The following is a 25,811-nucleotide window of genomic DNA, read 5'->3' on the forward strand; positions in this document are numbered from 1 at the left end:
TCATGAGTTATTTACGAGTTTCACAGGCTCGAAATGGTTGTTTGGGTCTAATTTAAAGCAACAACTTTTGGACTCGAACGTAAATCAAAATTGGTAGAAACTCCACCAACAAACACACGCGTGAAATTGATTCCCTTCCATCAATAGACCCCAATTAACCTTGGCCCTTGTTTCGCAGCATATTTTTTTTATCTATAGCATACAATGTTCGGTTCGTTGCTCGAACGCACAAAGGTGAATCCTTACCGAGACGAAACTGCAGGCACTGTAGGCCGCACCGATGGCGATCGCCGACGAGCCAAAGTACTTTTTGTAGGAATTAGTCGAGATCAGGTAGGACAGCACCACGACGAAGGTCAGGATGAACTCGACACCGAATCGTTCCCAGGCCGCCAGGGACGAGGTGTGGGACACTGCCGCCTGCAGATTGCCCTGATAGCCGGGAACCGTCACGCTGCAAAGATAAAGGAGAAAGAGAGAAAAAATGTTTGAAAAAAATGCATGAAAGATCAGAAAGGCACATAATTTGGGGTGCGAGGTGATTGGGAGGGCGAAATAGATCGAGAAGGCAGATTCGGGTAAAGTGGTGGCGGTCTCGTGGTTTTGATGGTTTTATGAGCATTGACACTGGAAAGAAGACTATGGCAATATATTGCTAATACATACATACATATTTCATTACCACATTTTTTTACCGTTGCACAAATGCTGACCAATGCTCCCTCGACGAAACCAAATCATGTACATATTTACAAAGGGAGGTTAAAGAGGGTGCAAACGGCTTGTCACCGCAAGAACAAGTGGTTAATTTTCATGTGAATATGAATAAAAAAGCAATCTCATATGGGTGATCAAGAATGTGGACTTTGTGCGGTATGATTTGCATATTGGACACTCCAATGGAGGGTTGGTTCGTTTAATCAGATCAATAGATCGGAAATTAGCGCTTTCTCTGGTGTAGTAGGCATTTTATTGCATAACAAGTTAGCAGTGTCACTGTGTGATTATTAATGATTCTGGCAAACATCGAACATTCGATGTTGGATGGGGTGTGGTCTTTTTTACAATCTGCTCGAATTCTACTAAAATATGCAGCTATGGTAGATAGTTTGCAGACTAATGCTGATGAACGAGAAAAAAACAGCATAAAATTTTGCTGTTGGTTCTGGAGTAGTCCCTTAATTTACAAAATTATCGGGTGTGGGCAGCATCTGGACATTGCTGTTCCAAAAGAAATGAGCCGGATGAACTTCGTTTGACAATTCTCGGTGGTTTGTTTGCTTGGAAGTTCGAATTGGAGTTCGAATGTGACAGATGGGGCCCATATTATTGGCTCGAATCATAACTCGTCGAAATGTCAATTGACGATAGGTTCATCCGGAGTGTTCATTTGTGTTTACATTTTGCTGGCTGGATGTTGTTGGCTCGAATCAAAACTTGTCGAAAGTAAGCAAAGTTCATTTCATATCGTCAACCTGGCGCCCAGGTGGTGAAATCGTTAGAATTCAATGGGGTGCTGGAGCGTTGCCAGAAAGATTTTATTTCCAGATTAAATTTTACTAAACTTCCCAGTTAAGCTCAGCCGGAATGCTGGCTGGTTCTAATTCGTATTCCGGCTTCGGTGACACAACCGATTCTAGTTAGAATATTCAAGAGGTACTATTTCGATGCGGCTTGGCCGCATAACCGAGGCCTAGGAACCGAAGCAGCGCAGGATGATCCGCCGGGCGAGGTGGCCACCGACCCGCCGTCGGAAGCCCTGGAACCTGTGATCCACTCGTTTACCCGGCTTACCCAAATATAGGGGCTATCCCTAGTTTAAGTCCGACTGAGCGGTAGCGAAGTCGGACAGTACGCGCAAAAGCGATGTGGCGTAGCCACATTGGGTGGTGGACACAAAATTAAATTGGCAACGCTAGCAAAATGTAAACACAAATGAACACTCCGGATGAACCTATCGTCAATTGACATTTCGACGAGTTTTGATTCGAGCCAATAATATGGGCCCCATTTTGCTAGCGTTGCCAATTTTATTTTGTGTCCAGCACCCAATGTGGCTACGCCAAATCGGTTTTGCGCGTGCTGTCTAGGGATAGCCCCTTTGTTTGAGTAAGCCGGTCAAACGAGTGGATTACAGGTTCGCTTGCTTCCGACGACGGGTCGATAGCCACCTCGGCATTTCCTCAGCGGATTTGCGCCGCTTCGGTTCCTAGGCCTCGATTATATGGCTAAGCCGCATCAAAATGGTACCCCTTAAGAATTCTAACTAGAATCGATGCCGGAATACGAATTAAAACCAGCCAGCATCCCGGCTGAGTTAAAACACACAAAATCCGCTGGATTAAAGCCTACTAGTATTTCGACTGGAGGCTTCTTACTATACTTGAATGTTATTCCACTGGCAGTAGTCCATTTTGTTCAACAAATATTATAAGAAAGAGGAAATAGGCTTGTCTGATGCGAGGACGAAATATAGAAAGAGGTAAATGAATACTAATCTGATGTGATGCGCACATTCAAATTGGAAGCCGTTATAAATCGCCAAAACAAAACAAATAACGGAGGTTTTGCTACCACCAAAAAGGTAAGACGACATGTACAAAAAATCTGCTCTTCGCTGAGAATCGAAGAAAATCACAATCGTAAATCCCAGTGCGGCTTTGTTGCTCTAGAATTTCGCCAAACATTTCATTCCTGCGGGCAAATTCATGTAAAAATTGGTCGAAAACTCAATAAACTAAAAAACGCAGGGAATAATTATTTTTTGCGAGAAGCAAATGGAAGAACAACAAACAAGTTACGTTAGACTTGAACATTCGCAACATTATTGCTTGTAGTCTGTAACGGGGTTGCCAGTTGATTTGTTTTCACTGAACAAAGATGGCGTCTTTTTGTTATTCTAGTCTCTACTGAAAGTTTTTTAGGCCGCTCCGATGGCGATCCGATTTTGCCGTCCAGCTCCGTTTCGGAAATGCTAAAATGTGCTTCATTACCGGCAACATTCCGTTGCCGCACAAAATCTGTTCTAGTCAGAAAATATAGAAGCAATGCGGATATAGTTCGACAAAAGCAGACAATTCCATATATCTTTTCCCAACAGCTCAAACACCCCTGGGGGTAGCCGAAAGCAAGTGACTTTTAAAACAAGGAAACAACTGCACTCGCGCTCTGTTGAATATGAAGTGTGAAACAAAACATTGGTTGAAATCCATATCTGTATTGTAACTGCCTGTATGAGTTTTTAGGGGAGGTTAGTAATGTTGTCCCCTAGTTTCATTCTTCGTTTAGTTTTTTTTTCTTCCTGGAGACTGAATGTGGTTTTCGTTTGTTTTTTTATTGGCAATGAATAAGTGGAAAATTTTGACCCTTCCGATTAGGTGGAAGGAAGAACAGACTAGTGTCGTAGGTCAAAACCGTTTGTAACCGAATAATTCACCAGAGTGTCATAAGAGCGCTTGGGCGCATATGACAGGGGCGTGGGTATATCGATCATATAAGTTTGGAGGATTGCGTAGAGGTGTTTAGTGTTTGTAATGAAAACTGATAAAACACTGGTTGGAAAACATTTTTGTATTGAAATGTAGTTATATCAAAATGAATAAATACATTTTTTCCCGATGAAATATTTTGAACCTTTCTTAACAACTTCGATACATATTGTTGTGCTGCCTGAGTACATAACATATTGTGTGACAGAACTTTTTTGTTGCCATGAAGAGAATCTTTCAACATTTGAGAACACATTAATCGATTTTTAGTACTAATGTTAAAAAGAAAAAAAGTATGCACTCCTTTATTCCTTCTGTAACTCGTCAGGGTATCAATTTTGCATTGGTTGGAAGTTGCTGCAATTGACTCACATTCACTGTAGCGTGGTTTGTTTTGGCAAAGCATGATGCGAACCACTGTTATGTTAGTTGCATAGTTCACGTTATGCTGTAATTTTTTCACCTTTGTATACAATATTGTAAGTGTATAGCTTCATTTCTCAGCTAACCGAAAGGAATTCAAAAGCACCAGTAATTCTCGCTGTGGGAAATAAGGTGAACGACATCCTAAGGGGCCGCACCAGAAGCCCTGGTTGATATTTCGCCAGGCGCAAATCCAGGTGAGGAACCCTGCCGGTCTGACTCCCTCACCACCGAAATAATAAATTTAATGAGCAATTTTGAAAAACGTTTCAATTTAAAATCAGTATCAAATTCATCTTATTTGGATTGTTTAGCACCATCTGTCAGAAAGACAATGCAAAGCTATACACGATTAACGTATTACGTATTGCACAATGTTCGTTTCTAAATCGCAATTCAGGCCCCATCCCCAACATTTTTTTCCGGATCCGTCCTGTATTTTGCCAATAAGCTAGCTGGATATTGTTGGCTCGAATTACAACTCATCGAAAGTAAACAAAGTTCATTCTGTAGCGTCAAACTAGCGCCCATGTGGCGAAATCGTTGGAGTTCAATGGGGAACTGGAGCGTTGCCAGAAAAAAATTCATTTCTAAGATTATGTTTCAGCAAACTTTTGATAACCATCCGATACCCTCCAGGAACCCCTGTTTAAGGTATGATGCAGCTTAACCGAAGCCTAAGAACCGAGGATCTGCCAGGCTAGGTGGCCGCCGACCCGCCGCCGGAAGCAAGCAAACCTCATTTGCCTGGCTTACTCAAACATAGGGGCCGTCCGTTATTTAAACCCGCGTAAAAAGCAATGTGGCGTAGCCACATTGGGTGGTGGAATCAAAATAAAATTGGCAACGCTAGCAAAATGTTGAACACAAATGAACACTACGGATGAACCTAGGGCACCTATTATGGCTCGAATCAAAAGTCGTCGAAATGTCAATTGACGATAGGTTCATCCGGAGTGTTTATATTTTGCAAGCGTTGCCAATTTTATTTTGATTCCAGCAATGTGGCTACGTCACATTAGAGGTGTGCGCCACGCCGCCGCCGCCGCGCCACGCCGACGATTGCATGTAAAAGTAGTAAGCCCATCGGCGTGACGCCGGCGCGCCGCCGATTGTTACCTGAAATCGGCGGCGCGGCGCACACCTCTACGTCACATCGCTTTTGCGGGTGCTATCCGACTTCGCTACCGCTCAGTTGGATTTAAAACTAGGGATAGCCCCTATGTCTGAGTAAGCTGGACAAACAAGTGGATCACAGGTCAATGGTTACCTCGCATGGCGCCACTTCGGTTCCTAGGCCTGGGTTATGCGGCTAACCCGCATCGTACTAGTCCACCTTAAACAGGGGTTCCTAAAGGGTGTCGGATAATTACCGGAACCAGGTAAAGTTCAACCGGAAGTGAGCCGGAATTCTCGCTGGTTCTAACTCGTATTCCAGCTCCAGTGGAACACCCGATTCTAACTACAGTCGGTTGTGTCACTGGAGCCGGAGTGTGAATTAGAACCAGCTAGCATTCCGTCTGAGCTTAACTGGCAAGTTTCCTAAAATTTAATCTAAGAAATAAAAATTTTCTGGCAATGCTCCACCACCCCGTAGAACTGTAACGATTTCGCCACCTGGGCGGTACCATTACGGAACTCTGTTTACTTTAGACAAGTTTTAATTCGAGCCAACAACATCCGGCCATGAACCTAGGCTGGATGTTGTTGGCTCGAATCAAAACATGCCGAAAGTAAACAAAGTTCATTTCATATCGTCAACCTGGCGCCCAGGTGGTGACATCGTTAGAATTCAGCGGGGTGCTGGAGCGTTGCCAGAAAATTTTTATTTACAGATTAAATTTTACTAAAATTCTCAGTTTAGCTCAGCCGGAATGCTGGCTGGTTCTAATTCGTATTCCGGCTCCAGTGACACAACCGATTCTAGTTAGAATATTTAAGGGATACCATTTCGATGCGGCTTAGCCGCATAACCGAGGCCTAGGCGCAAAGCCGCTGAGATCCGCCGGGCGAGGTGACCACCGACCCACCGTCGGAAGCAAGCGAACCTGTGATCCACTCGTTTGCCCGGCTTACTCAAACGTAGGGGCTATCCCTAGTTTAAGTCCATTGGGTGGTGGACATAAAATAAAATTGACAATGCTAGCAAAATGTAAACACAAATGAACACTCCGGATGAACCTATCGTCAATTGACATTTCGACGAATTTTGATTCGAGCCCATAATATGGGGCCATGAACCTATCGTCAATTGATATTTCGACGTCTTTTGATTCGAGTCAATAATAGGGACAAAATTATTCCCGTTAAAAAGAAAAGGCACTGAATTAATCTGAAATTGAAATGATAAAACTTTTGCATTAAAAAACCGACTGAGGTTAGGTATTTAGTGACGAAAACAAGCCAAATTCATTTGGTTTGATTTTGCATCTGTAGTCGTAAGTAAGCTGTTAGGAACCTTAACATGAGGCAAATTTTCCATTGCATGGGCGAGCTAGTGATTCCGAAAGTAGAGTCGTCTGAGTAGAGTTATGCCGTTTTCAATGGCGGTGCACCGGTGTAGTGGAGTCTAGGGGCAGATTATTTGTGATGCATTTTTGCAAATCAGCGAAATTAAATGCATTTATTTCCATCAAAATAGAAATTCATAATGTATTTTGCGTTACGTGCAATGTCTTTTGAGTTGCGTGTAAGACGTCAAAACCCTACGAAAAAACTAGCCCTACATTCCACAAACGTCGAACAAAGTGGATCAGCGTAGGACGTTTTTTGAACAAACTTCCCAAAAAGGGTTTATCGCCCGGTTACCCTCTCATTCGTCACTAACAAGAGGTCAACAGCAGGCTTTACTCAGATAATGGCTGGTGCCATCAACATATTTGTAGTAACATGCCCTACATCGAGTAAGATTGAATCAATCATTGGATGAATGTCGATGTGATTTTCTTTTATGGGTGTTACTCATGTTTTTGGTAACGTGCAGTACGAGTTACTGATTTTGAGTAGATTTTACACAAAGTGAGAGATTAATAAAGGGAATTTTACCCAGTTTGGCTTTAGAGTGTATCGTTTACATGCGCTAAGTTTTGCAGTTGTTAGTGAGTTTCCAGCCGAGATGAAAGGAAATCAGCAAACCGTTCGCGAAAAGATTTTGTTCACCCAGATGCAAAATTCTGGGTTGTCGCATTGCGTCTTAGGAAAACCAATGAATGTACATCATTCAACCATTTATTTATTATTTATTAATTAATTAATATCAACAGACACAGTGTGGTCCTAATGATAATTTCTTAATCTATTTAAAAAGTCAACATGTAATCTGCTACGTGGAATGTGAAGATCGAACTCGGATGACACTCTGTTGAAGGTCCGCTGCAAACCAATGATGGCACCGTTTACTCCATAGTTAGTCCGGCGAAGAGGTAATCGGAGGAATAAATTATTGCGAAGGGCGCGAGGGCGAACATTCATATTTATCGCACTGAGAAGCTCGGGGCAGTCAATTCGATCTTGCAAAATATCCGAAATCGTCATAGCACGGAATAGATCCCGTCGCACTTGCAATGTATCGAGTCCAATAAGCAAACCCCGGCTTTCATAACTTGGCAGCTGGTGAGGGTTGCTCCAAGGCAATCGACGAAGGGCAAACCGAACAAATCTGCGCTGTACTGTCTCAATTCGATGGACACCGTTGAGATAATGAGGGTTCCACACAACTGAACAATATTCCAGAGTTGATCGAACGAGTGAGCAGTAGAGAGATTTCAAGCAGTAAATATCTGAAAAGTGCTTAGATATTCTCATTATGAACCCCAAACAGCGTGATGCCTTTGCGACAATATAGCTGATATGCTGTTTAAACGTCAGTTGTTCATCGAGAAAAACTCCGAGATCTTTGACGCAATTCGCTCTGTCAATTGTGGATTCAGCTAGACAGTAATTGAATCGAATTGGCGTTTTTTTCCTCGAGAACGTAATGACCGTACATTTCTTGGGGTTTAGGGTCATTCGGTTGATCTCGCACCATTCCGCAAAGGTTTCCAGTTGGCGTTGAAGGAAAGCTGCATCATCAGTATTCCGTATTCTATGGTATAACTTGAGGTCGTCGGCGAAAGACAACCGTGGTCCTTCTAAACAAAAGTTGACGTCGTTGAAATACAGAAGAAAAATCAATGGACCGAGATGGCTGCCTTGCGGAATACCAGATGAAGCAAAGAACTCTTCGGATACACAATCACCTATCTTGACTGCTAGACGACGATCACTGAGATACGATTGCATCCAACGGAGAATATTAGTACCAAAGCCAAGTCTATCCAATTTTGCCACTGCAATAGCGTGATTTATCTTGTCAAAAGCAGCTGAAAGATCCGTGTAGATAACGTCAGTTTGAAGGCCGTCGGACATAGCATCTGTAACATATGTTGTGAACGACAGAAGATTCGTAGATGTTGAACGTTTCGGCATAAATCCATGCTGAGTCTCGGAGATATACTGTTTGCAGTGGCTGAAGATGGGTTCCAACACAGCCATTTCAAACAGCTTAGGAACTGCGCTTAGCGTTGTAATACCACGGTAATTGTCAACTACCTTTTTATCACCTTTTTTGTGAACTGGAAACATGAAGGACGATTTCCAGAGTTCGGGAAATACTCCGGTTGATAGCGACAATTGAAACAGATGACAAAGAGGTTCAATTAGACCGGCATAGCATTTTTTTAGAATAATAGTTGGTATACCATCTGGGCCTGCCGAGGTTGAAGCCTTCATTTTGCTAATCGCCAGTTGTACCATATTATTGTCGATATTGATAGAGTTCAAAGACTGGTATGATTGAGGTACATTAAGAGCCGCGCGTGAAGCCTGGGTCGGTGTCAGTTTCTCGTTGGAGAAAACACTCGCGAACTTTTCAGAGAATAGTTGGCAGATCTCCTGTAAACTAGAGCTCATACGTCCTCCATAGCTCAACGTTGAAGGCAACCCGGATTCCTTTCTTTGCTCGTTTACATGCTTCCAGAATGTTTTAGGTTCGGACTTCAACTTACGTTGCACGTTTCGCAAGTAATCGGCATGGCAACGCTTCGATGTCTTTTTATAGACTTGGTTAACATGAACGTAGTGTTGTCGCAGCACGTAGCCCCCAAACTTGGAGTACTTCTTCAGAGCGGCTCTTTTAGTCGCTTTTAACCGTCTCAGCTCGGCAGTGTACCACGCTGGGTGCTTAGATTGAAGGCCACTTCTTTTGGGTACATAGCGATCGATAGCATAGCTCATAACATTGGAGAAGGTCTGCACTGCAACGTTGACATCATCATTGTCGAGAATTTCAGTCCAGTGGATATTCGACAGGAAGTCAATAATGCTATTATAGTTGGCTTTTCTAAAATTATAGCTGACGGTGTCAGAAGCATTGCAGTCATGCTTCACTCGAATCGCTTCAAGCAATATATGCAGGGGAGGGTGATGTCTAACAGTCTTTACCAGGGGGAACGGTGCTGCGGTAACTTTTGGCGCGTAGTCAGATTTGCTCGAAAAACAGAGATCAAGGATTCTGTTGTTCTCGTTCACCACATTATTCGTTTGGCGCAGCAGATTTAGACTGTAGCAGTCAAGCAAACTGGTGATACCAGCATGAAAAGATGACAATTCGGGATCAGCGAACATAAATCCGTCAGAAGCAGAGCGCCATTTTAATCCGGAGAAATTGAAATCACCAACAATCAGGATCTCATCAACCGGGCTTGCTTGAGCGGAAATCCGTTCCAGTGACTCAGTATGTGAATCAATCAATGTCGAATCGCGAGTGCGGTCCGGTGGAAGATAAACCACGCAAAGAAAAAGTGCGTAGCCAGCCAGTTTGATTCGCACCCTTTCAAGTGTTCTCCAAAGGTTCCAGAAATAGATGACTGTGGACCAAAAGTTAGGAGCTGGACGAAAAACCTATAGAGCACTGATTGCTAATTTCAAGCGGAATCCGCATATTTCGACACGGGACTTAGCCAAAAAAGCATGTTTCTGATGTTTGATGTTTTGCAACATTCCATCCAGAGGGGCAAGAAATGATCCGTATTGAACATCTACAAGGTGTAGAACTTCCCAAATCGAGACGAAATTCGCTTCAAAGTACCTGATTCGGCAGGCCATTTGCCCTTGTGGAACCATTCGTAACTAAAGGCACCGTGAACGGTGAGATTTACAAAACTTAGTGCTTTGGCCGTTTTTGAGACTGCACGATCAAAACCCGGTGTTTTGACCTGATTTAGCGTGACATGTGACTATTCCGTACAGGAGTGGCATGCGACTAATTTGCGGTGAATTTTGTGCCGAAAGACATGAACCCTCCAAACTGTCCTGAACTGTGTCCGATCGAAAACTAATGGGCCATGATGAAGCGCGAACTTCGGAAGACCAAAGGAGTGGTTAAGGACGAAAAAGAAATTATTAGGGAAAAGAAAAAAACTGAGAAAAACGTACCGGAAACGACTGAACAGGTTCTGCGAATGCCACTTCCAATTCCGAATCCAGCAATCAAAAGTAAATTCACAATACAGTAGCTTACAACAAGCTTATAAAACGATTTGCCATGTTAAATGCAAACACCGCTCCAGGCTGAGAGCCGCTGCATAACAGTATGTCACAACCCGAAGAGTTTATCCTTTTTGATGCATTACCACATCTGAAACCCAGTGAACTCCACCCACTCGACGCTTGGCTCTTAGATTCTGTAGTGTATGCGTGTAAATAGTTTCCCTGAAGCTATAAACTAGAGTACTGCCCGCAATGTCAATGACAACATACCGGAGCAAGTGCATTGAGGACATAAATCACTACGTGCGGGAACCTAACATCCTTCGTTGAGTCGTAACCAAACGTACTGCGTATCTGCGCAGCGTGTTTCCAAGCCGGAGTCACCGGCAGGCAACGTGTTTTCTCAGCCATAAACCCGAGGGGGTAAAGTCAACACTTCCTTTCACACAGGAGACGCCTAGAGGGGGGATAATCCAGTGCCCTCTTCGCGTATCGTTCGCAGTCGAAGAATAATTGTTATTGAGTGTTGATAATGGAGTATTAATTTTCTAGCCCTTCGTCGACTAACTGACTGACTGACTGACAGCGCTGCGAGAAAAGGCAAATCGCATCCTTCATCCGACCTCCAATTCGCAGCGGTTTTGAGATGCGCTAATGCAAATGCGATGCAGCTAATTTGCATGCAAATGTGAGTTTAAAATTAGCAAAGTCATCACTAGATCTAGGGTGAGATTGGAGTGGTCCTGCAGCACGAACGACGACAAAGTTCTGCCGGGTGATTGAGCTGGAACAGCATCGGAAAGAGTTTATTGCTAATTTATGCACGAATTTTGCAAAACTGCACGCCTGTTCGATTGACTCACTTGATTGCTCTATTTCGGGCCGACCTTCGTCGTTCGATTTTTCGCTGCACAAACATTGGCAACGGTTTCGAATTAAATTTTCCTCCCTGCTGCCTGTCCGTAAGTGAGAACATTTTTCCCGCTTGATTGATCCACATGGTCTGGATTGAAGGGGAGAATGGTAATTTGTGGTGAGGTCGTGGCCGGGAAATTTGTTTCAAATTTGTTGCCAGCAGCCAGGTGCACGTGATCCGAATGAATCGTGCTGGCTGACTGGCTTCGTGGCGGCAAGTGGATCAATCACGCTCGCGCGTTGATTAGGATGGTACCCTCTATGGCCATTTGTTCCGTGGCGTCGTCATGACAGTCGGGCAGGAAGTTTCATTCAGGGCAGGGCTCGAAGGGGAAATGCTATAACTCATGCACTCGTTTTGTGGCCCCGACAGCACACGAAAGGGAAAAACAATGCACCGCTATTGTGGGATTGCGGGAGGAACAGAATCGGAGAAACATGACAAAGAGAATTTTTCCCGAAAAAAAACAGCCTGAACATAAAATAGCAATTTCCTGTGTCATCCTCTTTCGATGGTTGTGAGCAAACTGCATCTACATATACCTACAACAGAGGGTTAGGGATTTTTTTGTCGTATACAAACGTGCTTTGATTAAGGGTCGTCATAAATTTCATCGAAAACAAGTGGATTCGTGATCTGGCTGTTAATAAAATATCAACCAACAATAGAACGGCACTTTGCGCAGCCACGATATACCAAGTGCGACCAACCGTTTTGAGCTATCGTGTGTAATTACAATCTCACCGATGGGATTAAAGGCGGCTCTCGAGGGAACCCCTCTGGTTTTGTGGTTTTGCTCTTACGAAGCGGGTACGAGAGGGCATGCAAATAAACCAGATAAACATACGTGCAATACAAGCGAATCGATCAACTGCTGAGAATCTGGCAACGTATACGTCAATGAATAAGGATCAGATTGTTGGATAATTGCCCGCATATGGATGCTATTAACTAACCTCTTAGGCTGTACTTTAAAGCAGTGTTTGTTGTGTCAAGATTTTTGGGTGTAGATAATGTGATAATCTTGGCGATGAGGATCGTGTTTTAAAATTCGTCAGGGCGAAGAGTGCTTCAGATGAAATAAACACAAACAATTTCTTTTTTATCAATTCATATAACCAATGAATTAGTTAAATTTTTCCTTGCAGAGTTGCAAATTTGAGTATGAGTTTTCAAAAAATTAACATTCTATGAGCTAGATCACTTGTGATGCATTTTTTAAAATCAACAAAATTAAATGTTTTTTGACGTAGGACTTACGTCTTTCTTTACTATACTGGGTGTCATTTCAAAATTTTCAAAACGGATGCGTTACGTACACTTTGAACTCTAATAACTTTTCTCCTACTCAAGGAATTACTAATTTTGTTTCATAAATCGAAAGGAAAACGTTCAACGCTTGCTATTGATACCTTGTTTGCTATGTAAAACTTGTTTAAAAAGTTCAAAAACTACTTTTAATGCGAATCAACATTAATGCTAAAACCTATAAATATGGGTGTCACAGTTTTTCTTAAAGCCAGACGTGTGTAAGCCACAGAGCAGAACACACGTACGTGTGCTGCTCAACGAGAAGCTGCATTTTGACCACCAACCAAATCATAGCTACTGCCTTATCGCTGCCAACCAAGAACAGTCGTCGCCCTGCGTGAAATTCATTGCTCTCAGAAGTGGACAGAGTTACTAATTCGCAAGCTGCTCTTCCAGTGCCTGGTCCGTGAGATTGCACAGAATTTCAAAACCTACTCTTCCGGAGCTCAGCCGTAATGGCCCTTTAAGAAGCCAGCGAGGCCTGCCTGGTTAGTTTGTTGGAAAATACCAATCTGTGCGCTATCCATGCCAAGCGAATAATCATCATGCCGAGCGGGAAACGGCGAAATAATATTCACAAGAAACGGTCCTTATTAGGACCACAAAATCGTTCTCAGAAGAATTACAATTGAAATTTCCATTTCGTGCTTTGGAAAATAACTTCCCTCTTATCGGGTTAGTTATTTTCTATAATAATATCCAAAAAATGTGCGATAAAACCAATAAACTGACCAATTGGACGGAAGCAATAAAATACCTACAACAATTTGAGTCAGAAAAGTGATATTAACGGAAAAATGCTTCGATCGTTTCTAAGTGTTTGGCAGCTGAAGTTGCCGATTTGTTTTCCAACGTCAATTATTTGCGCTGTGCTGTACGGAACAGATTTTTGCGCGATTTGTTGGGAAATAATTAAAACAATTGTGTAGTAGATTCCGTAGATTTTACCGTAAATTTTGATAGAAATGATTTTGTAAAAGCATTAATTAGCCGTGCTTTGAATGGTGGTTTTTGCAAATCTTTCTAGAACATTAGTGAATGTGGAATGATGAAAATATTTTCATTTGTCGCACAAAGGGATGGACTACCATCTGCACTAAGAAGTTTATAAAAGAGATCGCATTCCGATATACAATGCTCATTCGATGTGAGCTGCGAAAGGGGAATGTTCGTGTATGTACGCAGCAGATGCGAATTCGGGCAAGGTTCGAATCGTTAGCAAGGATTCTCGTCTGGTATCACCAAACATAGTTATCTACAAACCGTTCTTTTTAGGATGAAAACATAATGGAGAAAGAATTGAATTAGAAAGTTCCATTTAATAACTTGCATTGAGTGTGCGCCTGTCAAGTCTGCTGTACTTTAGCAGTGACACATAAACCAATGTTTATCGAATTAATCTACAAACCCGTAGGTTTTTGCAAATCTTTCTAGAACATTAGTGAATGTGGAAACCCTGCTACTAAGCGAATGCCACGCCAAAAAGAATGATGAAAATATTTTCATTTGTCGCACAAAGGGATGGACTACCATCTGCACTAAGAAGTTTATAAAAGAGATCGCATTCCGATATACAATGCTCATTCGATGTGAGCTGCGAAAGGGGAATGTTCGTGTATGTACGCATCTGGTGTATGTAATCGTCTGGTATCACCAAAAATAGTTATCTGCAAACCGTTCTTATTAGGATGAAAATATAATGGAGAAAGAATTTATTTAGAAAGCTCCTTTTAATAACTTGGATTGAGTTTGCGCCTGTCAAGTCTGCTGTACTTTATCAATGACACATATAAACCAATGTTTATCGAATTAATCTACAATGCAAATCTTTCTAGAACATTAGTGAATGTGGCAACCCTGCTACTAAGCGAATGCCACGCCAAAACGAATGATGAAAATATTTTCATTTGTCGCACAAAGGGATGGACTACCATCTGCACTAAGAAGTTTATAAAAGAGATCGCATTCCGACATACAATGCTCATTCGAAGTGAGCTGCGAAAGGGGAATGTTCGTGTATGTACGCATCTGGTGTATGTACTCGTCTGGTATCACCAAAAATAGTTATCTGCAAACCGTTCTTATTAGGATGAAAATATAATGGAGAAAGAATTTATTTAGAAAGAATCTACAATGCAAATCTTTCTAGAACATTAGTGAATGTGGCAACCCTGCTACTAAGCGAATGCCACGCCAAAACGAATGATGAAAATATTTTCATTTGTCGCACAAAGGGATGGACTAACATCTGCACTAAGAAGTTTATAAAAGAGATCGCATTCCGATATACAATGCTCATTCGATGTGAGCTGCGAAAGGGGAATGTTCGTGTATGTACGCATCTGGTGTATGTAATCGTCTGGTATCACCAAAAATAGTTATCTGCAAACCGTTCTTATTAGGATGAAAATATAATGGAGAAAGAATTTATTTAGAAAGCTCCTTTTAATAACTTGGATTGAGTTTGCGCCTGTCAAGTCTGCTGTACTTTATCAATGACACATATAAACCAATGTTTATCGAATTAATCTACAATGCAAATCTTTCTAGAACATTAGTGAATGTGGCAACCCTGCTACTAAGCGAATGCCACGCCAAAACGAATGATGAAAATATTTTCATTTGTCGCACAAAGGGATGGACTACCATCTGCACTAAGAAGTTTATAAAAGAGATCGCATTCCGATATACAATGCTCATTCGATGTGAGCTGCGAAAGGGGAATGTTCGTGTATGTACGCAGCAGAAGCGAATTCGGGCAAGGTTCGAATCGTTAGCAAGGATTCTCGTCTGGTATCACCAAACATAGTTATCTACAAACCGTTCTTTTTAGGATGAAAACATAATGGAGAAAGAATTGAATTAGAAAGTTCCATTTAATAAGTTTGCGCCTGTCAATTCTTGTGTACATTTACCAGTGATTCATATAAGCAAATGTTTATCAAATTAATCTACAAACCCGAAGGTTTTTGCAAGTCCTAGAAAATCAGTGAATGTGGCAATCTCATTCGACATGAAATTTCCAGTAAACATTCATTCAAAAAGTGCATTGGCTCAAATTATCCATGAATGTCATATGATATGCCCAAGTTTAGTCCTACGTCAACACCGCGGTTACGTCCCGGACATTACCCACTCCTAGTTTTTTGCCATCAAAATAGAAATTTAGAATGTATTTTGCGTTGCGTGTAAGACGTCAAAGCTCTGCAAGAAACTAGTTCTACATCCAACAAAACATCGAACGAAGTGGATCGGCGTAAGGCGTTTGTTGAACAGATTTGTCTGCGAGGGAATATAAAGTTTATGCAAAAATGGATATTAAATGCATTTTTTCAAATTCGATGCAAATTTGATATACATTTCTAGAGTGCTTTGCCTCTAGGCTGGATCGCATCGACGATTCCTGGGTTGATTTCATAAAAAACATAAAAAGGGATCGTTAGAGGCGATATTAGATAAATAAATATATTTAATAAATTCCCTGTTGAAGTGCCGAGTATACGTCACAAAATCGCGTAGATTTTTGCTTGGAATGCGGGTGCAGTATCTACCAAGCGAATATGATTAGTTTATTCTCGTTTGACAACAATATTCATCAGTACTATAGTTACTATATTCATAGTTAGGCGGAGACACTGAGCGGAGCCAATTGAACATGTCAAATGTCGGAGCCAATCGAGTATGACGTTACGTAACATGTTCCCTTTTGATGTATATGGAAAAGGTATTGTGACTATGGTGTGAATAATTTGCTCTTTAGAGCATAGAGAAACGAAAACAAACACGTCAACAATGAAAGAATTATGCTAGAACTTGAACTTTTGCATGGGGTGCCAGCGTTTTCTTCCAGAAATAAGAGCTGCCGTTTTTACGGATTTTGTGTCCGCCTAACTATGAATACTGTAACTATAATCAGTACCGGTTTGGCTATCCAGCAAAGAACCGTCATGGTAACAAATTACGTGTTCTTCAAGTTTTTGCTCCATACATCCAGACAGTCATTCCTTACTAGGTGCAATTCGCACATTGAAAAATTACTTGTTAATCTAAGGTCATTGATAACCAGTACATTCTTATCCCAAGTAACCAAAATCAATAATCTTTTGAAGTTAGCGTCATGATCTCTTGGGTTACTGTTCCATAGTCTAGAACCTTTAAGACCATCAGGATCATCCTCTGAAGATGGTTTGACTCTGACTGAATTGTTGAAACCTCTCCCTTCTGCCACCACACAAAGCATCCGAATGACAATTTTGGGTTAAAAGTTGTTGTGTAGATGTACAGAATAGGTTTAAGTCTCCATGATTTGCCAAAAACTCGTCTGCATTGACCGAATAACTGCAACGGGGTAAGCTCCGCTTGTAGTCTTTCGTTGAGCGTCAAGCATAATTCACTAATGAACAATTGCACAACAGTACGCGTCGTTAGAAAGGCGAATGAAGAGTCTAATGAAAGCCAAAAAAGACAGTTATGGTGCCGGTTCGTCGACGGGTCAACGAGAGAAACAGCGATGAACACTCTTTGGGGTACGGCTCGACGTATGCGTAACCGTAATAGTACCAACGAGAACGTGGAATATTCAAACCGTTGGATATTCGCTTTCGCCAAGAAGATCTGTCCGGACTCTGTCCCGGTACAAACGTGCCGCGCCGCGTCTCCTCACGATACCGCGAACGAAACACCGTTTTCGATGGTGGAGTTCTCACTTGCTCTCTTATCGTGCAACAATAACGCCCCAGGGTTAGACAGAATCAAATTCAACTTGCTGAAGAATCTGCCTGACACTGCAAAAAGGCGCTTGTTGAATTTATTTAACAAGTTTCTTGAGGGTAACATTGTCCCTTATGAATGGAGGCAAGGTCATCGCCATCCAAAAACCAGGAAAACTAGCCTCCGACCACAACTCGTATCGGCCGATTGCAATGCTGTCCTGTATTCGGAAGTTATTCGAGAAAATGATCTTGTTTTGCCTCGACAATTGGGTTGAAGCAAATGGCTTACTGTCAGATACACAATTTGGCTTCCGCAAAGGCAAAGGGACGAACGATTGCCTTGCGTTGCTTTCTACAGAAATCCAAATGGCCTATGCCAACAAAGAGCAGATGGCATCAGTCTTCTTGGATATTAAGGGGGCTTTTGACTCAGTTTCTATCAACATTCTGTCAGAGAAGCTGCACCAGCATGGTCTTTCACCAATTTTAAATAACTTTTTGCTAAACCTGTTGTCTGAAAAGCACATGCACTTTTCGCATGGCGATTTAACAACATCGCGATTTAGCTACATGGGTCTTCCCCAGGGCTCATGTCTAAGTCCCCTGCTCTACAATTTTTACGTGAATGACATTGACGATTGTCTTGCCAATTCATGCACGCTAAGGCAACTTGCAGACGACGGGGTGGTCTCTGTTACAGGGCCCAAAGCTGCCGACTTGCAAGGACCATTACAAAATACCTTGGACAATTTGTCTGCTTGGGCTCTTCAGTTGGGTATTGAGTTCTCCACGGAGAAAACTGAGTTGGTTGTTTTTTCTAGGAAGCGTGAGCCGGCGCAACTCCAGCTTTTATTAATGGGTGCAACGATCAACCAGGTTTTCACATTTAAATATCTCTGGGTCTGGTTCGACTCTAACGGTACCTGGGGATGTCACATTAGGTATCTGAAACAGAAATGCCAACAAAGGATCAATTTTCTACGAACAATAACTGGAACATGGTAGGGTGCTCACCCAGGAGACCTGATCAGGTTGTACCAAACAACGATATTGTCGGTGATGGAGTACGGGTGTTTCTGTTTCCGCTCCGCTGCTAACATACACTTCATCAAACTGGAGAGAATCCAGTATCGTTGCTTGCGCATTGCCTTGGGTTGCATACGATACGATGAGTCTCGAAGTGCTGGCGGGCGTTCTTCCGCTTAAAAATCGATTTTGGGAACTCTCATATCGATTGCTCATCCGATGCGACATTCTGAACCCGTTGGTGATTCAAAACTTCGAGAGGCTCGTCGAGCTTAATTCTCAAACCCGTTTTATGTCCTTGTACTTCGACTACATGGCACAGAGCATCAATCCTTCTTCGTACAATCCCAACCGTGTCCGTTTCCTAGATACTTCTGATTCTACTGTATTCTTCGACACATCCATGAAGAAAGAGATTCGTGGAATCCCGGACCATATACGCCGCAGGTGATCCCCAATATATTTTATAATAAATTCCGAGAAGTCGACTGCGACAAAATGTTTTACACTGACGGATCAAATCTCGATGGGTCCACTGGCTTCGGTATCTTCAATAATACTATCACCGCTTCATTCAAGCTCAATGATCCCGCTTCAGTTTACGTCGCAGAGTTAGCTGCAAATCAGCACACCCTTGGGATCATCGACACTCTGCCCATAGATCACTACTTCATCGTTTCGGACAGCCTCAGCTCTATCGAGGCTCTTCGTGCGGTGAAGCCTAAAAAGCAATTCCCGTATATTCTGGGGAAGATACAGGAGTCCTTGTGTACGTTATCTGAAAAATCTTATCAGATTACCTTTGTTTGGGTCCCCTCTCATTGTTCTATCCCGGGCAATGAAAAGGCCGACTCATTAGCAAAGGTGGGCGCATTAAATGGTGACATATACGAAAGACCAATCTGCTTCAACGAATTTTTTAGTATTTGTCGTCAGAGGACGCTCAACAGTTGGCAAACCTCGTGGAGCAATGGGGAACTTGGACGATGGCTACATTCGATTATCCCAAAGGTATCAACGAAGCCTTGGTTCGGGGGGATGGATGTGGGTCGGGATTTTATTCGTGTAATGTCCCGACTTATGTCCAATCACTACACCATGGATGCGCATTTGCGGCGTATTGGGCTTGCGGAGAGTAGTCTGTGCGCTTGTGACGAGGGCTATCACGACATCGAACACGTTGTCTGGGTATGCGCCGGGTATTGTGACGCTAGGTCTCAGTTAAAGGAATCCCTTCGGGCCCGAGGTAGACCACCCAATGTACCAGTCCGAGATATGCTGGCAACTCGTGATTTCCCCTATATGTCCCTTATTTATACCTTCATAAAAACGATAAATATCCCAATTTAGCCCCTCTCTTTTATTTCTCGTTTTTAGAGTTTCCTCCTGCCTTGTGGAACCGATCAGCTCCAGAGTGCCACTATGCAACCGCCGTCGCCCTTACCACTACGCCTGCATAGAAGGAAACTGAAGCGAGAGCGACTCGAGGTCCGTTGACTTTTGAAGGATTCCCCGCGGGTCCGAAGAATACCATCCGCCAATCCGGTACTCGACGACTTACTAGACTGAGGCGCAAATTTATTTCGCTGATCCCCCTCCCCCCCCCCCCCTTCGAGCGAAAGTTGCAAGTTTTGCTCTTCTTTCCCTTTCTCTCCCCTGTCCTTGATACAACTGCTGCTACACTGATGCGGAAATAAGCCACCCTCTGAATATCTTGACCAAGCATAAGTTTTAGTTAAAAAATTCAAATTAGTATTCTGTATTCCTAGTTTTAAGATAGCTATAATTTTTACTCTTTATTGAAACTCTTGTCCTCCATTTTGTAAATAGAATTGAATCCCTAGTTTTAAGATTTCTGTGAAATTTCTCATAAATATTTGTTCCCCTTTTGTGTACTAAACTATATTGTTAGTTTTAAGATAACCGTAAAATATTTCGTAATATACTATTACTCCCTCTCTTGTATATCAAAGTGAATCCCTTGTTTTAAATTTTTTCATAAAAAAATCTTTTGGCCCTCTCTTGTATATTGAATCTTATTTCTAGTCTTAAGATAGCTGTAAACTTTCTTTTCCTTAGTAAAAAAATATTTCAACATTGTAACCTCCTAGTTTTAAGATATCCAAAATGTAAAAACAAAAGCATTTGGCACCGCCAAGCTAACGCATTTGTGCCTATCAAATAAACGAAATGAATAAAAAAAAATTGCACAACACTTAAGGCTTACTTCATAGAATCAACATTGGCGAAACCATATATCGGAAACCCAAGCTCATAAAGTCTCCTCAATATGCCATCGACAACAAGGTTCCATAAAAGTGGTGACAGCACACTACCTCGAGGATATCCGCAGACACTTATTTCCCTTATCTCTGCTTGTCTTACCGATAAGCACAGATATCGGCTGCTATGCATTGCATGTATCCAGTTCGTGATATATTAAGGCACTCTATGACCTCGTTCTGTTTCCAAAATGGTTTCGAAAGACGCGTTGTGAAAAGCACTTTCAATGTCAAGAAAAATTACAACATTTTATTGTCTTTGCGAAAAAGATTTTTAGGATATTGTAGACAATATTGTGTAACAGGATAGTAGTAAAGTTACCCCAGTAATATGCCTGTTGCTTTGCATGAAACTGGGGCTCTCTCAAGCTAACATCCCGAAGCAGTGGTCGATTCAACGTTCCACCACAGAGAACAGACATACACACTTAATTTAAATTACTGGGTACAGTAAAATTTTGCTGGGGTTTTGAACAGCAAACCGTTCGGTAATCAATTCAGTAAAACAAATTGGTACTGAACTCTCCGCAATCCGTTCTATCCAAACGTCAAAAAACACTGGTCAGTCAGCAGTTTCCTCTGAAAATGGCGACTTGACAGATGATTTGCTGTACCTGTTTTGTAAGTTTTTGACGAGGTTCGGTAACGTTGGTACAATTTTGCCGAACAATCAGTCAGTATTTTACTCGATAATGTTTATGTACCGAAAAAAACAGAAGAGCTGATAAATTCAGTGAAAAATATTGCGGGTTTCAGTAAATTATTCGAAAAATTACTGAAAATCGCTAAAAAATGAAAACTATTCAGCAAATTTTTAAACAATTTGCTGACAGTTCCTTAAAAATATCACTGAGCAAGTCGTCAAAAGAAATTACTGAACAAGTTTGGGCTGGGTTAGTGTGTATAACGTAGTACAAACTTTCCCGAAAAAACCTGTGTAAACATTTAAATGAAATTACGTTGAAAATCACCATCGCATACAGGTTTGCATGTGTGAGTTACCATTGTATCCCAGTTTGCATACAAGTCCCGTATAGCGATTGCTGGCCGATCGAAGCACCGACTAGTGGCAAGTTGCTACTTGCTGTTGTCATTTCAAAGCGACTGTTTAATTTCTTACACAAGTTGAAAACTATACAAGTAAAGTCAGTTCTCAGTGGTTCCACTGATTTGGGAAAGAAGGAGATGAGACTGACTACAACTATTAGCTCCTAACGTATTAAATTTGACGCGAACAGAAACAAAAATATATGCAATATTTCAAGCGTCTAAATAGATTTCAAAGCTATGTAGGTTTTCGTACCCAAAATAACGACGCATTTGAAGAAGCCCTGAATATTAAATTAGTTCAACAGTTTCTTAAAACAATATGCTTATAAACCTGTAATGTATACAAGTCATCTATCAATTCCCTTTTTTACCTTAAAACTGAAAGCAGAGCTTATCGAGCTGTATGCAAAATAAGGAAAATATTGTACAATGTGCTTGTAGACATATCTTACAGGAACAGACAAAAAGAAAAAGAATAACGACCAATATTGTTAATCTAAGAATAAATAAACAGTATTCAATTTAAAACAAAAGAATTGCATTTGTTGCCAACTCATTCGGCCAAATAGCTTTCGACCAAATGGCACTCGCCCAAATGACTCGTTCGGCCAATTGGCATTCGACGGATAATCCATTCGGCCAGTTGAAACTTTCGGCTAAAAGGTAGTCGACCAAAACGTGATCGACCAAACAGTATTCAGCCAAATGGCTTTCGACCAAATTATTGGACACCCGTCAAAATGGCTCGATACGCAGTACCTAATGGCATATTCGTTTTTGACAGTGCACTACACCGGTGTAGTCGGTGCTACACTCATTCAAATTTGGGTGTAATCAGTCTATCTCTTTCTTTGCACTACACCGGTGTAGCACCAAGAAAAAACGAAAACGCCATAAGAGAGAATCCATCAGCTCTGTCCCTGCCGTTGACCAAGTCTAGATTGGATGAAAATAGCATCAACAGGCGTTTGGTTTGAAAACTAAGGTAGGGTGACCATTAACCAGCTCACGTTAAAAAGAAGGAAGACAAATAACCCCCGATATTGTTAATACAAGAATAAATAAACAATAGTCAATTTAAGACAACAGGTCACATTTGTCCAAATGGCTTTCAACTACATGACATTCGGCCAAATGACACGTACGGACAAATGGTAGTCGACTAAATAGTGTTCGACCGAATAGCAGCGGTGTCTCTGCTGTGGACCAAATTTTGGACCTGTTAAGAAGTAAGGTAGGGTGACCAGACGTCCAGACGGTTTTAACTGACTACCTTTTTGTCCTGGAAATTCGAGGAAAAGCTTGATTTCTCGACAAACATATGATTACGGCCTAAAAGCCAACTGTCAAAATGAATGGAAATTCCGGACAAACCGTTACACGCCAATCACAGATATTGGTAGTAAACGAAAGAGAAAAGTTTGCTCTTTCATAAGCTGTTGTGAACTGTGTTCGACTAGTAACGGTTTGTCTGGAATTTCCATTCAAAGTGGATTTTGACAGTTGGCTTTTAGGCCGTAATCATATGTTTGTCGAGATTTGTACTGGTTTTTCTCTTTTTTAATTTCGCTTTATTCCCTCTGGTTACGACCAACCGCCATCCCAATTGTAACGTTAACTTACTCATAAGCAGAGTACGAGAAATAAAGCCTAATACGGACGAATTTTCCATCTCAGTGCACTAGCGCGACTTCCGGAAGGTTAAGGAATAATATAAGCAAGAGGGTGAATGTTTTGACGTTTCTTTGAAAAATGAGTGAAGCCAACATAAGCTGGCTTCCTGGCTCGGCTAGTTGCCAAAAATGACAGCGAACGCGCTTTAAGCAACGTTCACATCGCTACGAGCCAATGTTGTTAGCTCGACTTGTTAACAAACTTCGGTTTGATGTGCTTAACTGGACTTCAGGTGATAAAAGCATTCGGATATTGTGGGGAAGAAGCGATGCAAGAGAAAGCGTTATTTTTCATATATTGTTAATAATTACTTGTTTTGAATCCAACTTTTAAACAGTGTTGTACAGTTTATATGAACGGAGCTTGAACATTTGAAGCGTACCTAGCGCTACTGGCATTTGGTGGTAGCTTCAGGCAACGAACAGTTTTCACGGGGCTGAATATAAGAGATATGATCCACAATCTCGGAGAAAAAAGAAGGAAAACAATCAATCAATTTTTTTCAATCTGAAAACAGGTAAATGACACTTCTGTTAAAACCTCAATAAACGAAAAAAAATATATTAGTAATCAGTGTTAAGTGATTTTTTTCTAATTAGTGAACAACTTTTGGACAATTTAACTATTTTGACTTATTTACTTGAATTTAGTTTCATTTAAATTGAAAATATCATAAAAATAAGTTAGCGCGATACCACAGAGCTAATAATAGTGGAGATTTGAATCGTTTGCCACATCTTCAAATCGCCTGCCAGATCGCAAGATATAGAGAACATTGGACATTCTCTTTGTTCTCTGTATAGTTTCCAACTCTTTCTGAAATAGCGTCTTGTAGACATAAGATGTCCCGTAAAAAAGATCAAGTGCGCTCTCTTTCACTCCTTCTACAACCAGTCATGGTAACAATTTTGCATTCTCACCACTGTTCTGTGCCGTTCACATGTAGTTTAAATTGTTCGCGGTTGTGAATGGTTTTAATGGGACAGTTTGGTGCAGAATTTCGCGTCCCCAGTTAACCGCAATGAAACAAAAAGCAGCCACTCTCGCTGTGGAGGATAAACCGAATAAGAGCTACTCTCCTCCACAACTGACAGAAGAAGAAGCTAGTGACACAAAATTTATAATGCATCAACCGATCAAAACAGAAAATCAGAATGTATGTTGCGTTGCATGTATGACATCTCAGCTCTGCAAGAAAGTAACTTTGTGTCCAATAAAACATCAAACGAAATGGACCAACAAAAGATATTTTTTGGACGAAGTTTTCTTCGAGAAAGTACAAACTATAAAATTGTCGTCTCATCAGACCCGGAATAAGTTAAGTAAACTTCAAAGGCTCGGAGATTGCCCCCCAAAAACCGGAGTCTCCAGATCAAATCCGGAGAGGTGGCAACCCTATATGGATTATATTGCGAGACAGAATGGCTTGCACGTATTATATCTTTCGTACAAGGACTTGTTTCGCGGAGGCTGGATGTTGTTGGCTCGAATCAAAATTTGTCGAAACTAAACAAAGTTCATTCCATATCGGCAAACTGCCTCCCAGGTGGCAAAACCGTTAGAGTTCAACGGGGTGCTTACCCGCCGTCGGAAGCAAACGAATCTGTGATCCACTCGTTTGCCCGGCTTACTCAAACATAGGGGCTATCCCTAGTTTAAGGCTCAAGTTACCTCAAGGCTTGGTAGTATGCGTAAGAAAAATTGTGTTCAGCTTTGCCACCAGATTATCCATTTAAACCTTTTCAAAACTCTAAAAGAAGAATATCAGTCGGTTTATTAGATCATCACGATTCAATTCATGCAAAATACCTGCTGGAAAAACCATCGGCTTAGCTGGATGGTGCTTTTGAAAAAGTGGCTGTGATTTTTTATCACACTACCACACCGAGCTGGGGTACGCAACACAACTGCGCAATGAAAAAACCACAGCCACTTTTTCAAAAGCACCATTTAGCTAAGCCGATGGTTTTTCCAGCAGGTATTTTGCATGAATTGAATCGTGTTGATCTAATAAATCGACTGATATTCTTATTTTAGAGTTTTAAAAAGGTTTAAATGGATAATCCGGTGGCAAAGCTGAACACAATTTTTCCTACGCACACTACCAAGCGTTCAATTCTAACACATGCTTAAAAAAGGTAACTTGAACCTTAAGTCCGGCTGAGCGGTAGTGAAGTCGGACAGCACGCGCAAAAGCGATGTGGCGTAGCCACATTGGGTGGTGGACACAAAATAAAATGGGCGACGCTAGCAAAATGTAAAAACAAATGAACACTCCGGATGAGCCTACCATCAATTGACATTTCGACGAGTTTTGATTCGAGCCAATAATATGGGCCCCAAATGAACACTCCGGATGAACTTATCGTCAATTGAAATTTCGACGAGTTTTGATTCGAGC

At 41.6% G+C, this 25,811-nt stretch overlaps 1 protein-coding gene across 1 annotated transcript in view; it reads right to left on the reverse strand.

Moving 5' to 3' along the window:
* Positions 1-246: 246 nt before the first annotated feature.
* The window catches only part of LOC131696181 (neurogenic protein big brain-like), a gene marked incomplete at its 3' end in the record, with an annotated part of 81,078 nt that continues 55,513 nt past the window's right edge, over positions 247-25,811 (reverse strand). Inside the window, exon 4 of the mRNA XM_058984723.1 lies at positions 247-454. Coding sequence (XP_058840706.1) covers positions 247-454 — 208 coding nt within the window. The remainder of the gene's footprint in view (positions 455-25,811) is intronic.

The sequence above is a fragment of the Topomyia yanbarensis genome, unplaced genomic scaffold (genome assembly GCF_030247195.1).
Source record: "Topomyia yanbarensis strain Yona2022 unplaced genomic scaffold, ASM3024719v1 HiC_scaffold_85, whole genome shotgun sequence".
Classification (NCBI taxonomy): domain Eukaryota; kingdom Metazoa; phylum Arthropoda; class Insecta; order Diptera; family Culicidae; genus Topomyia; species Topomyia yanbarensis.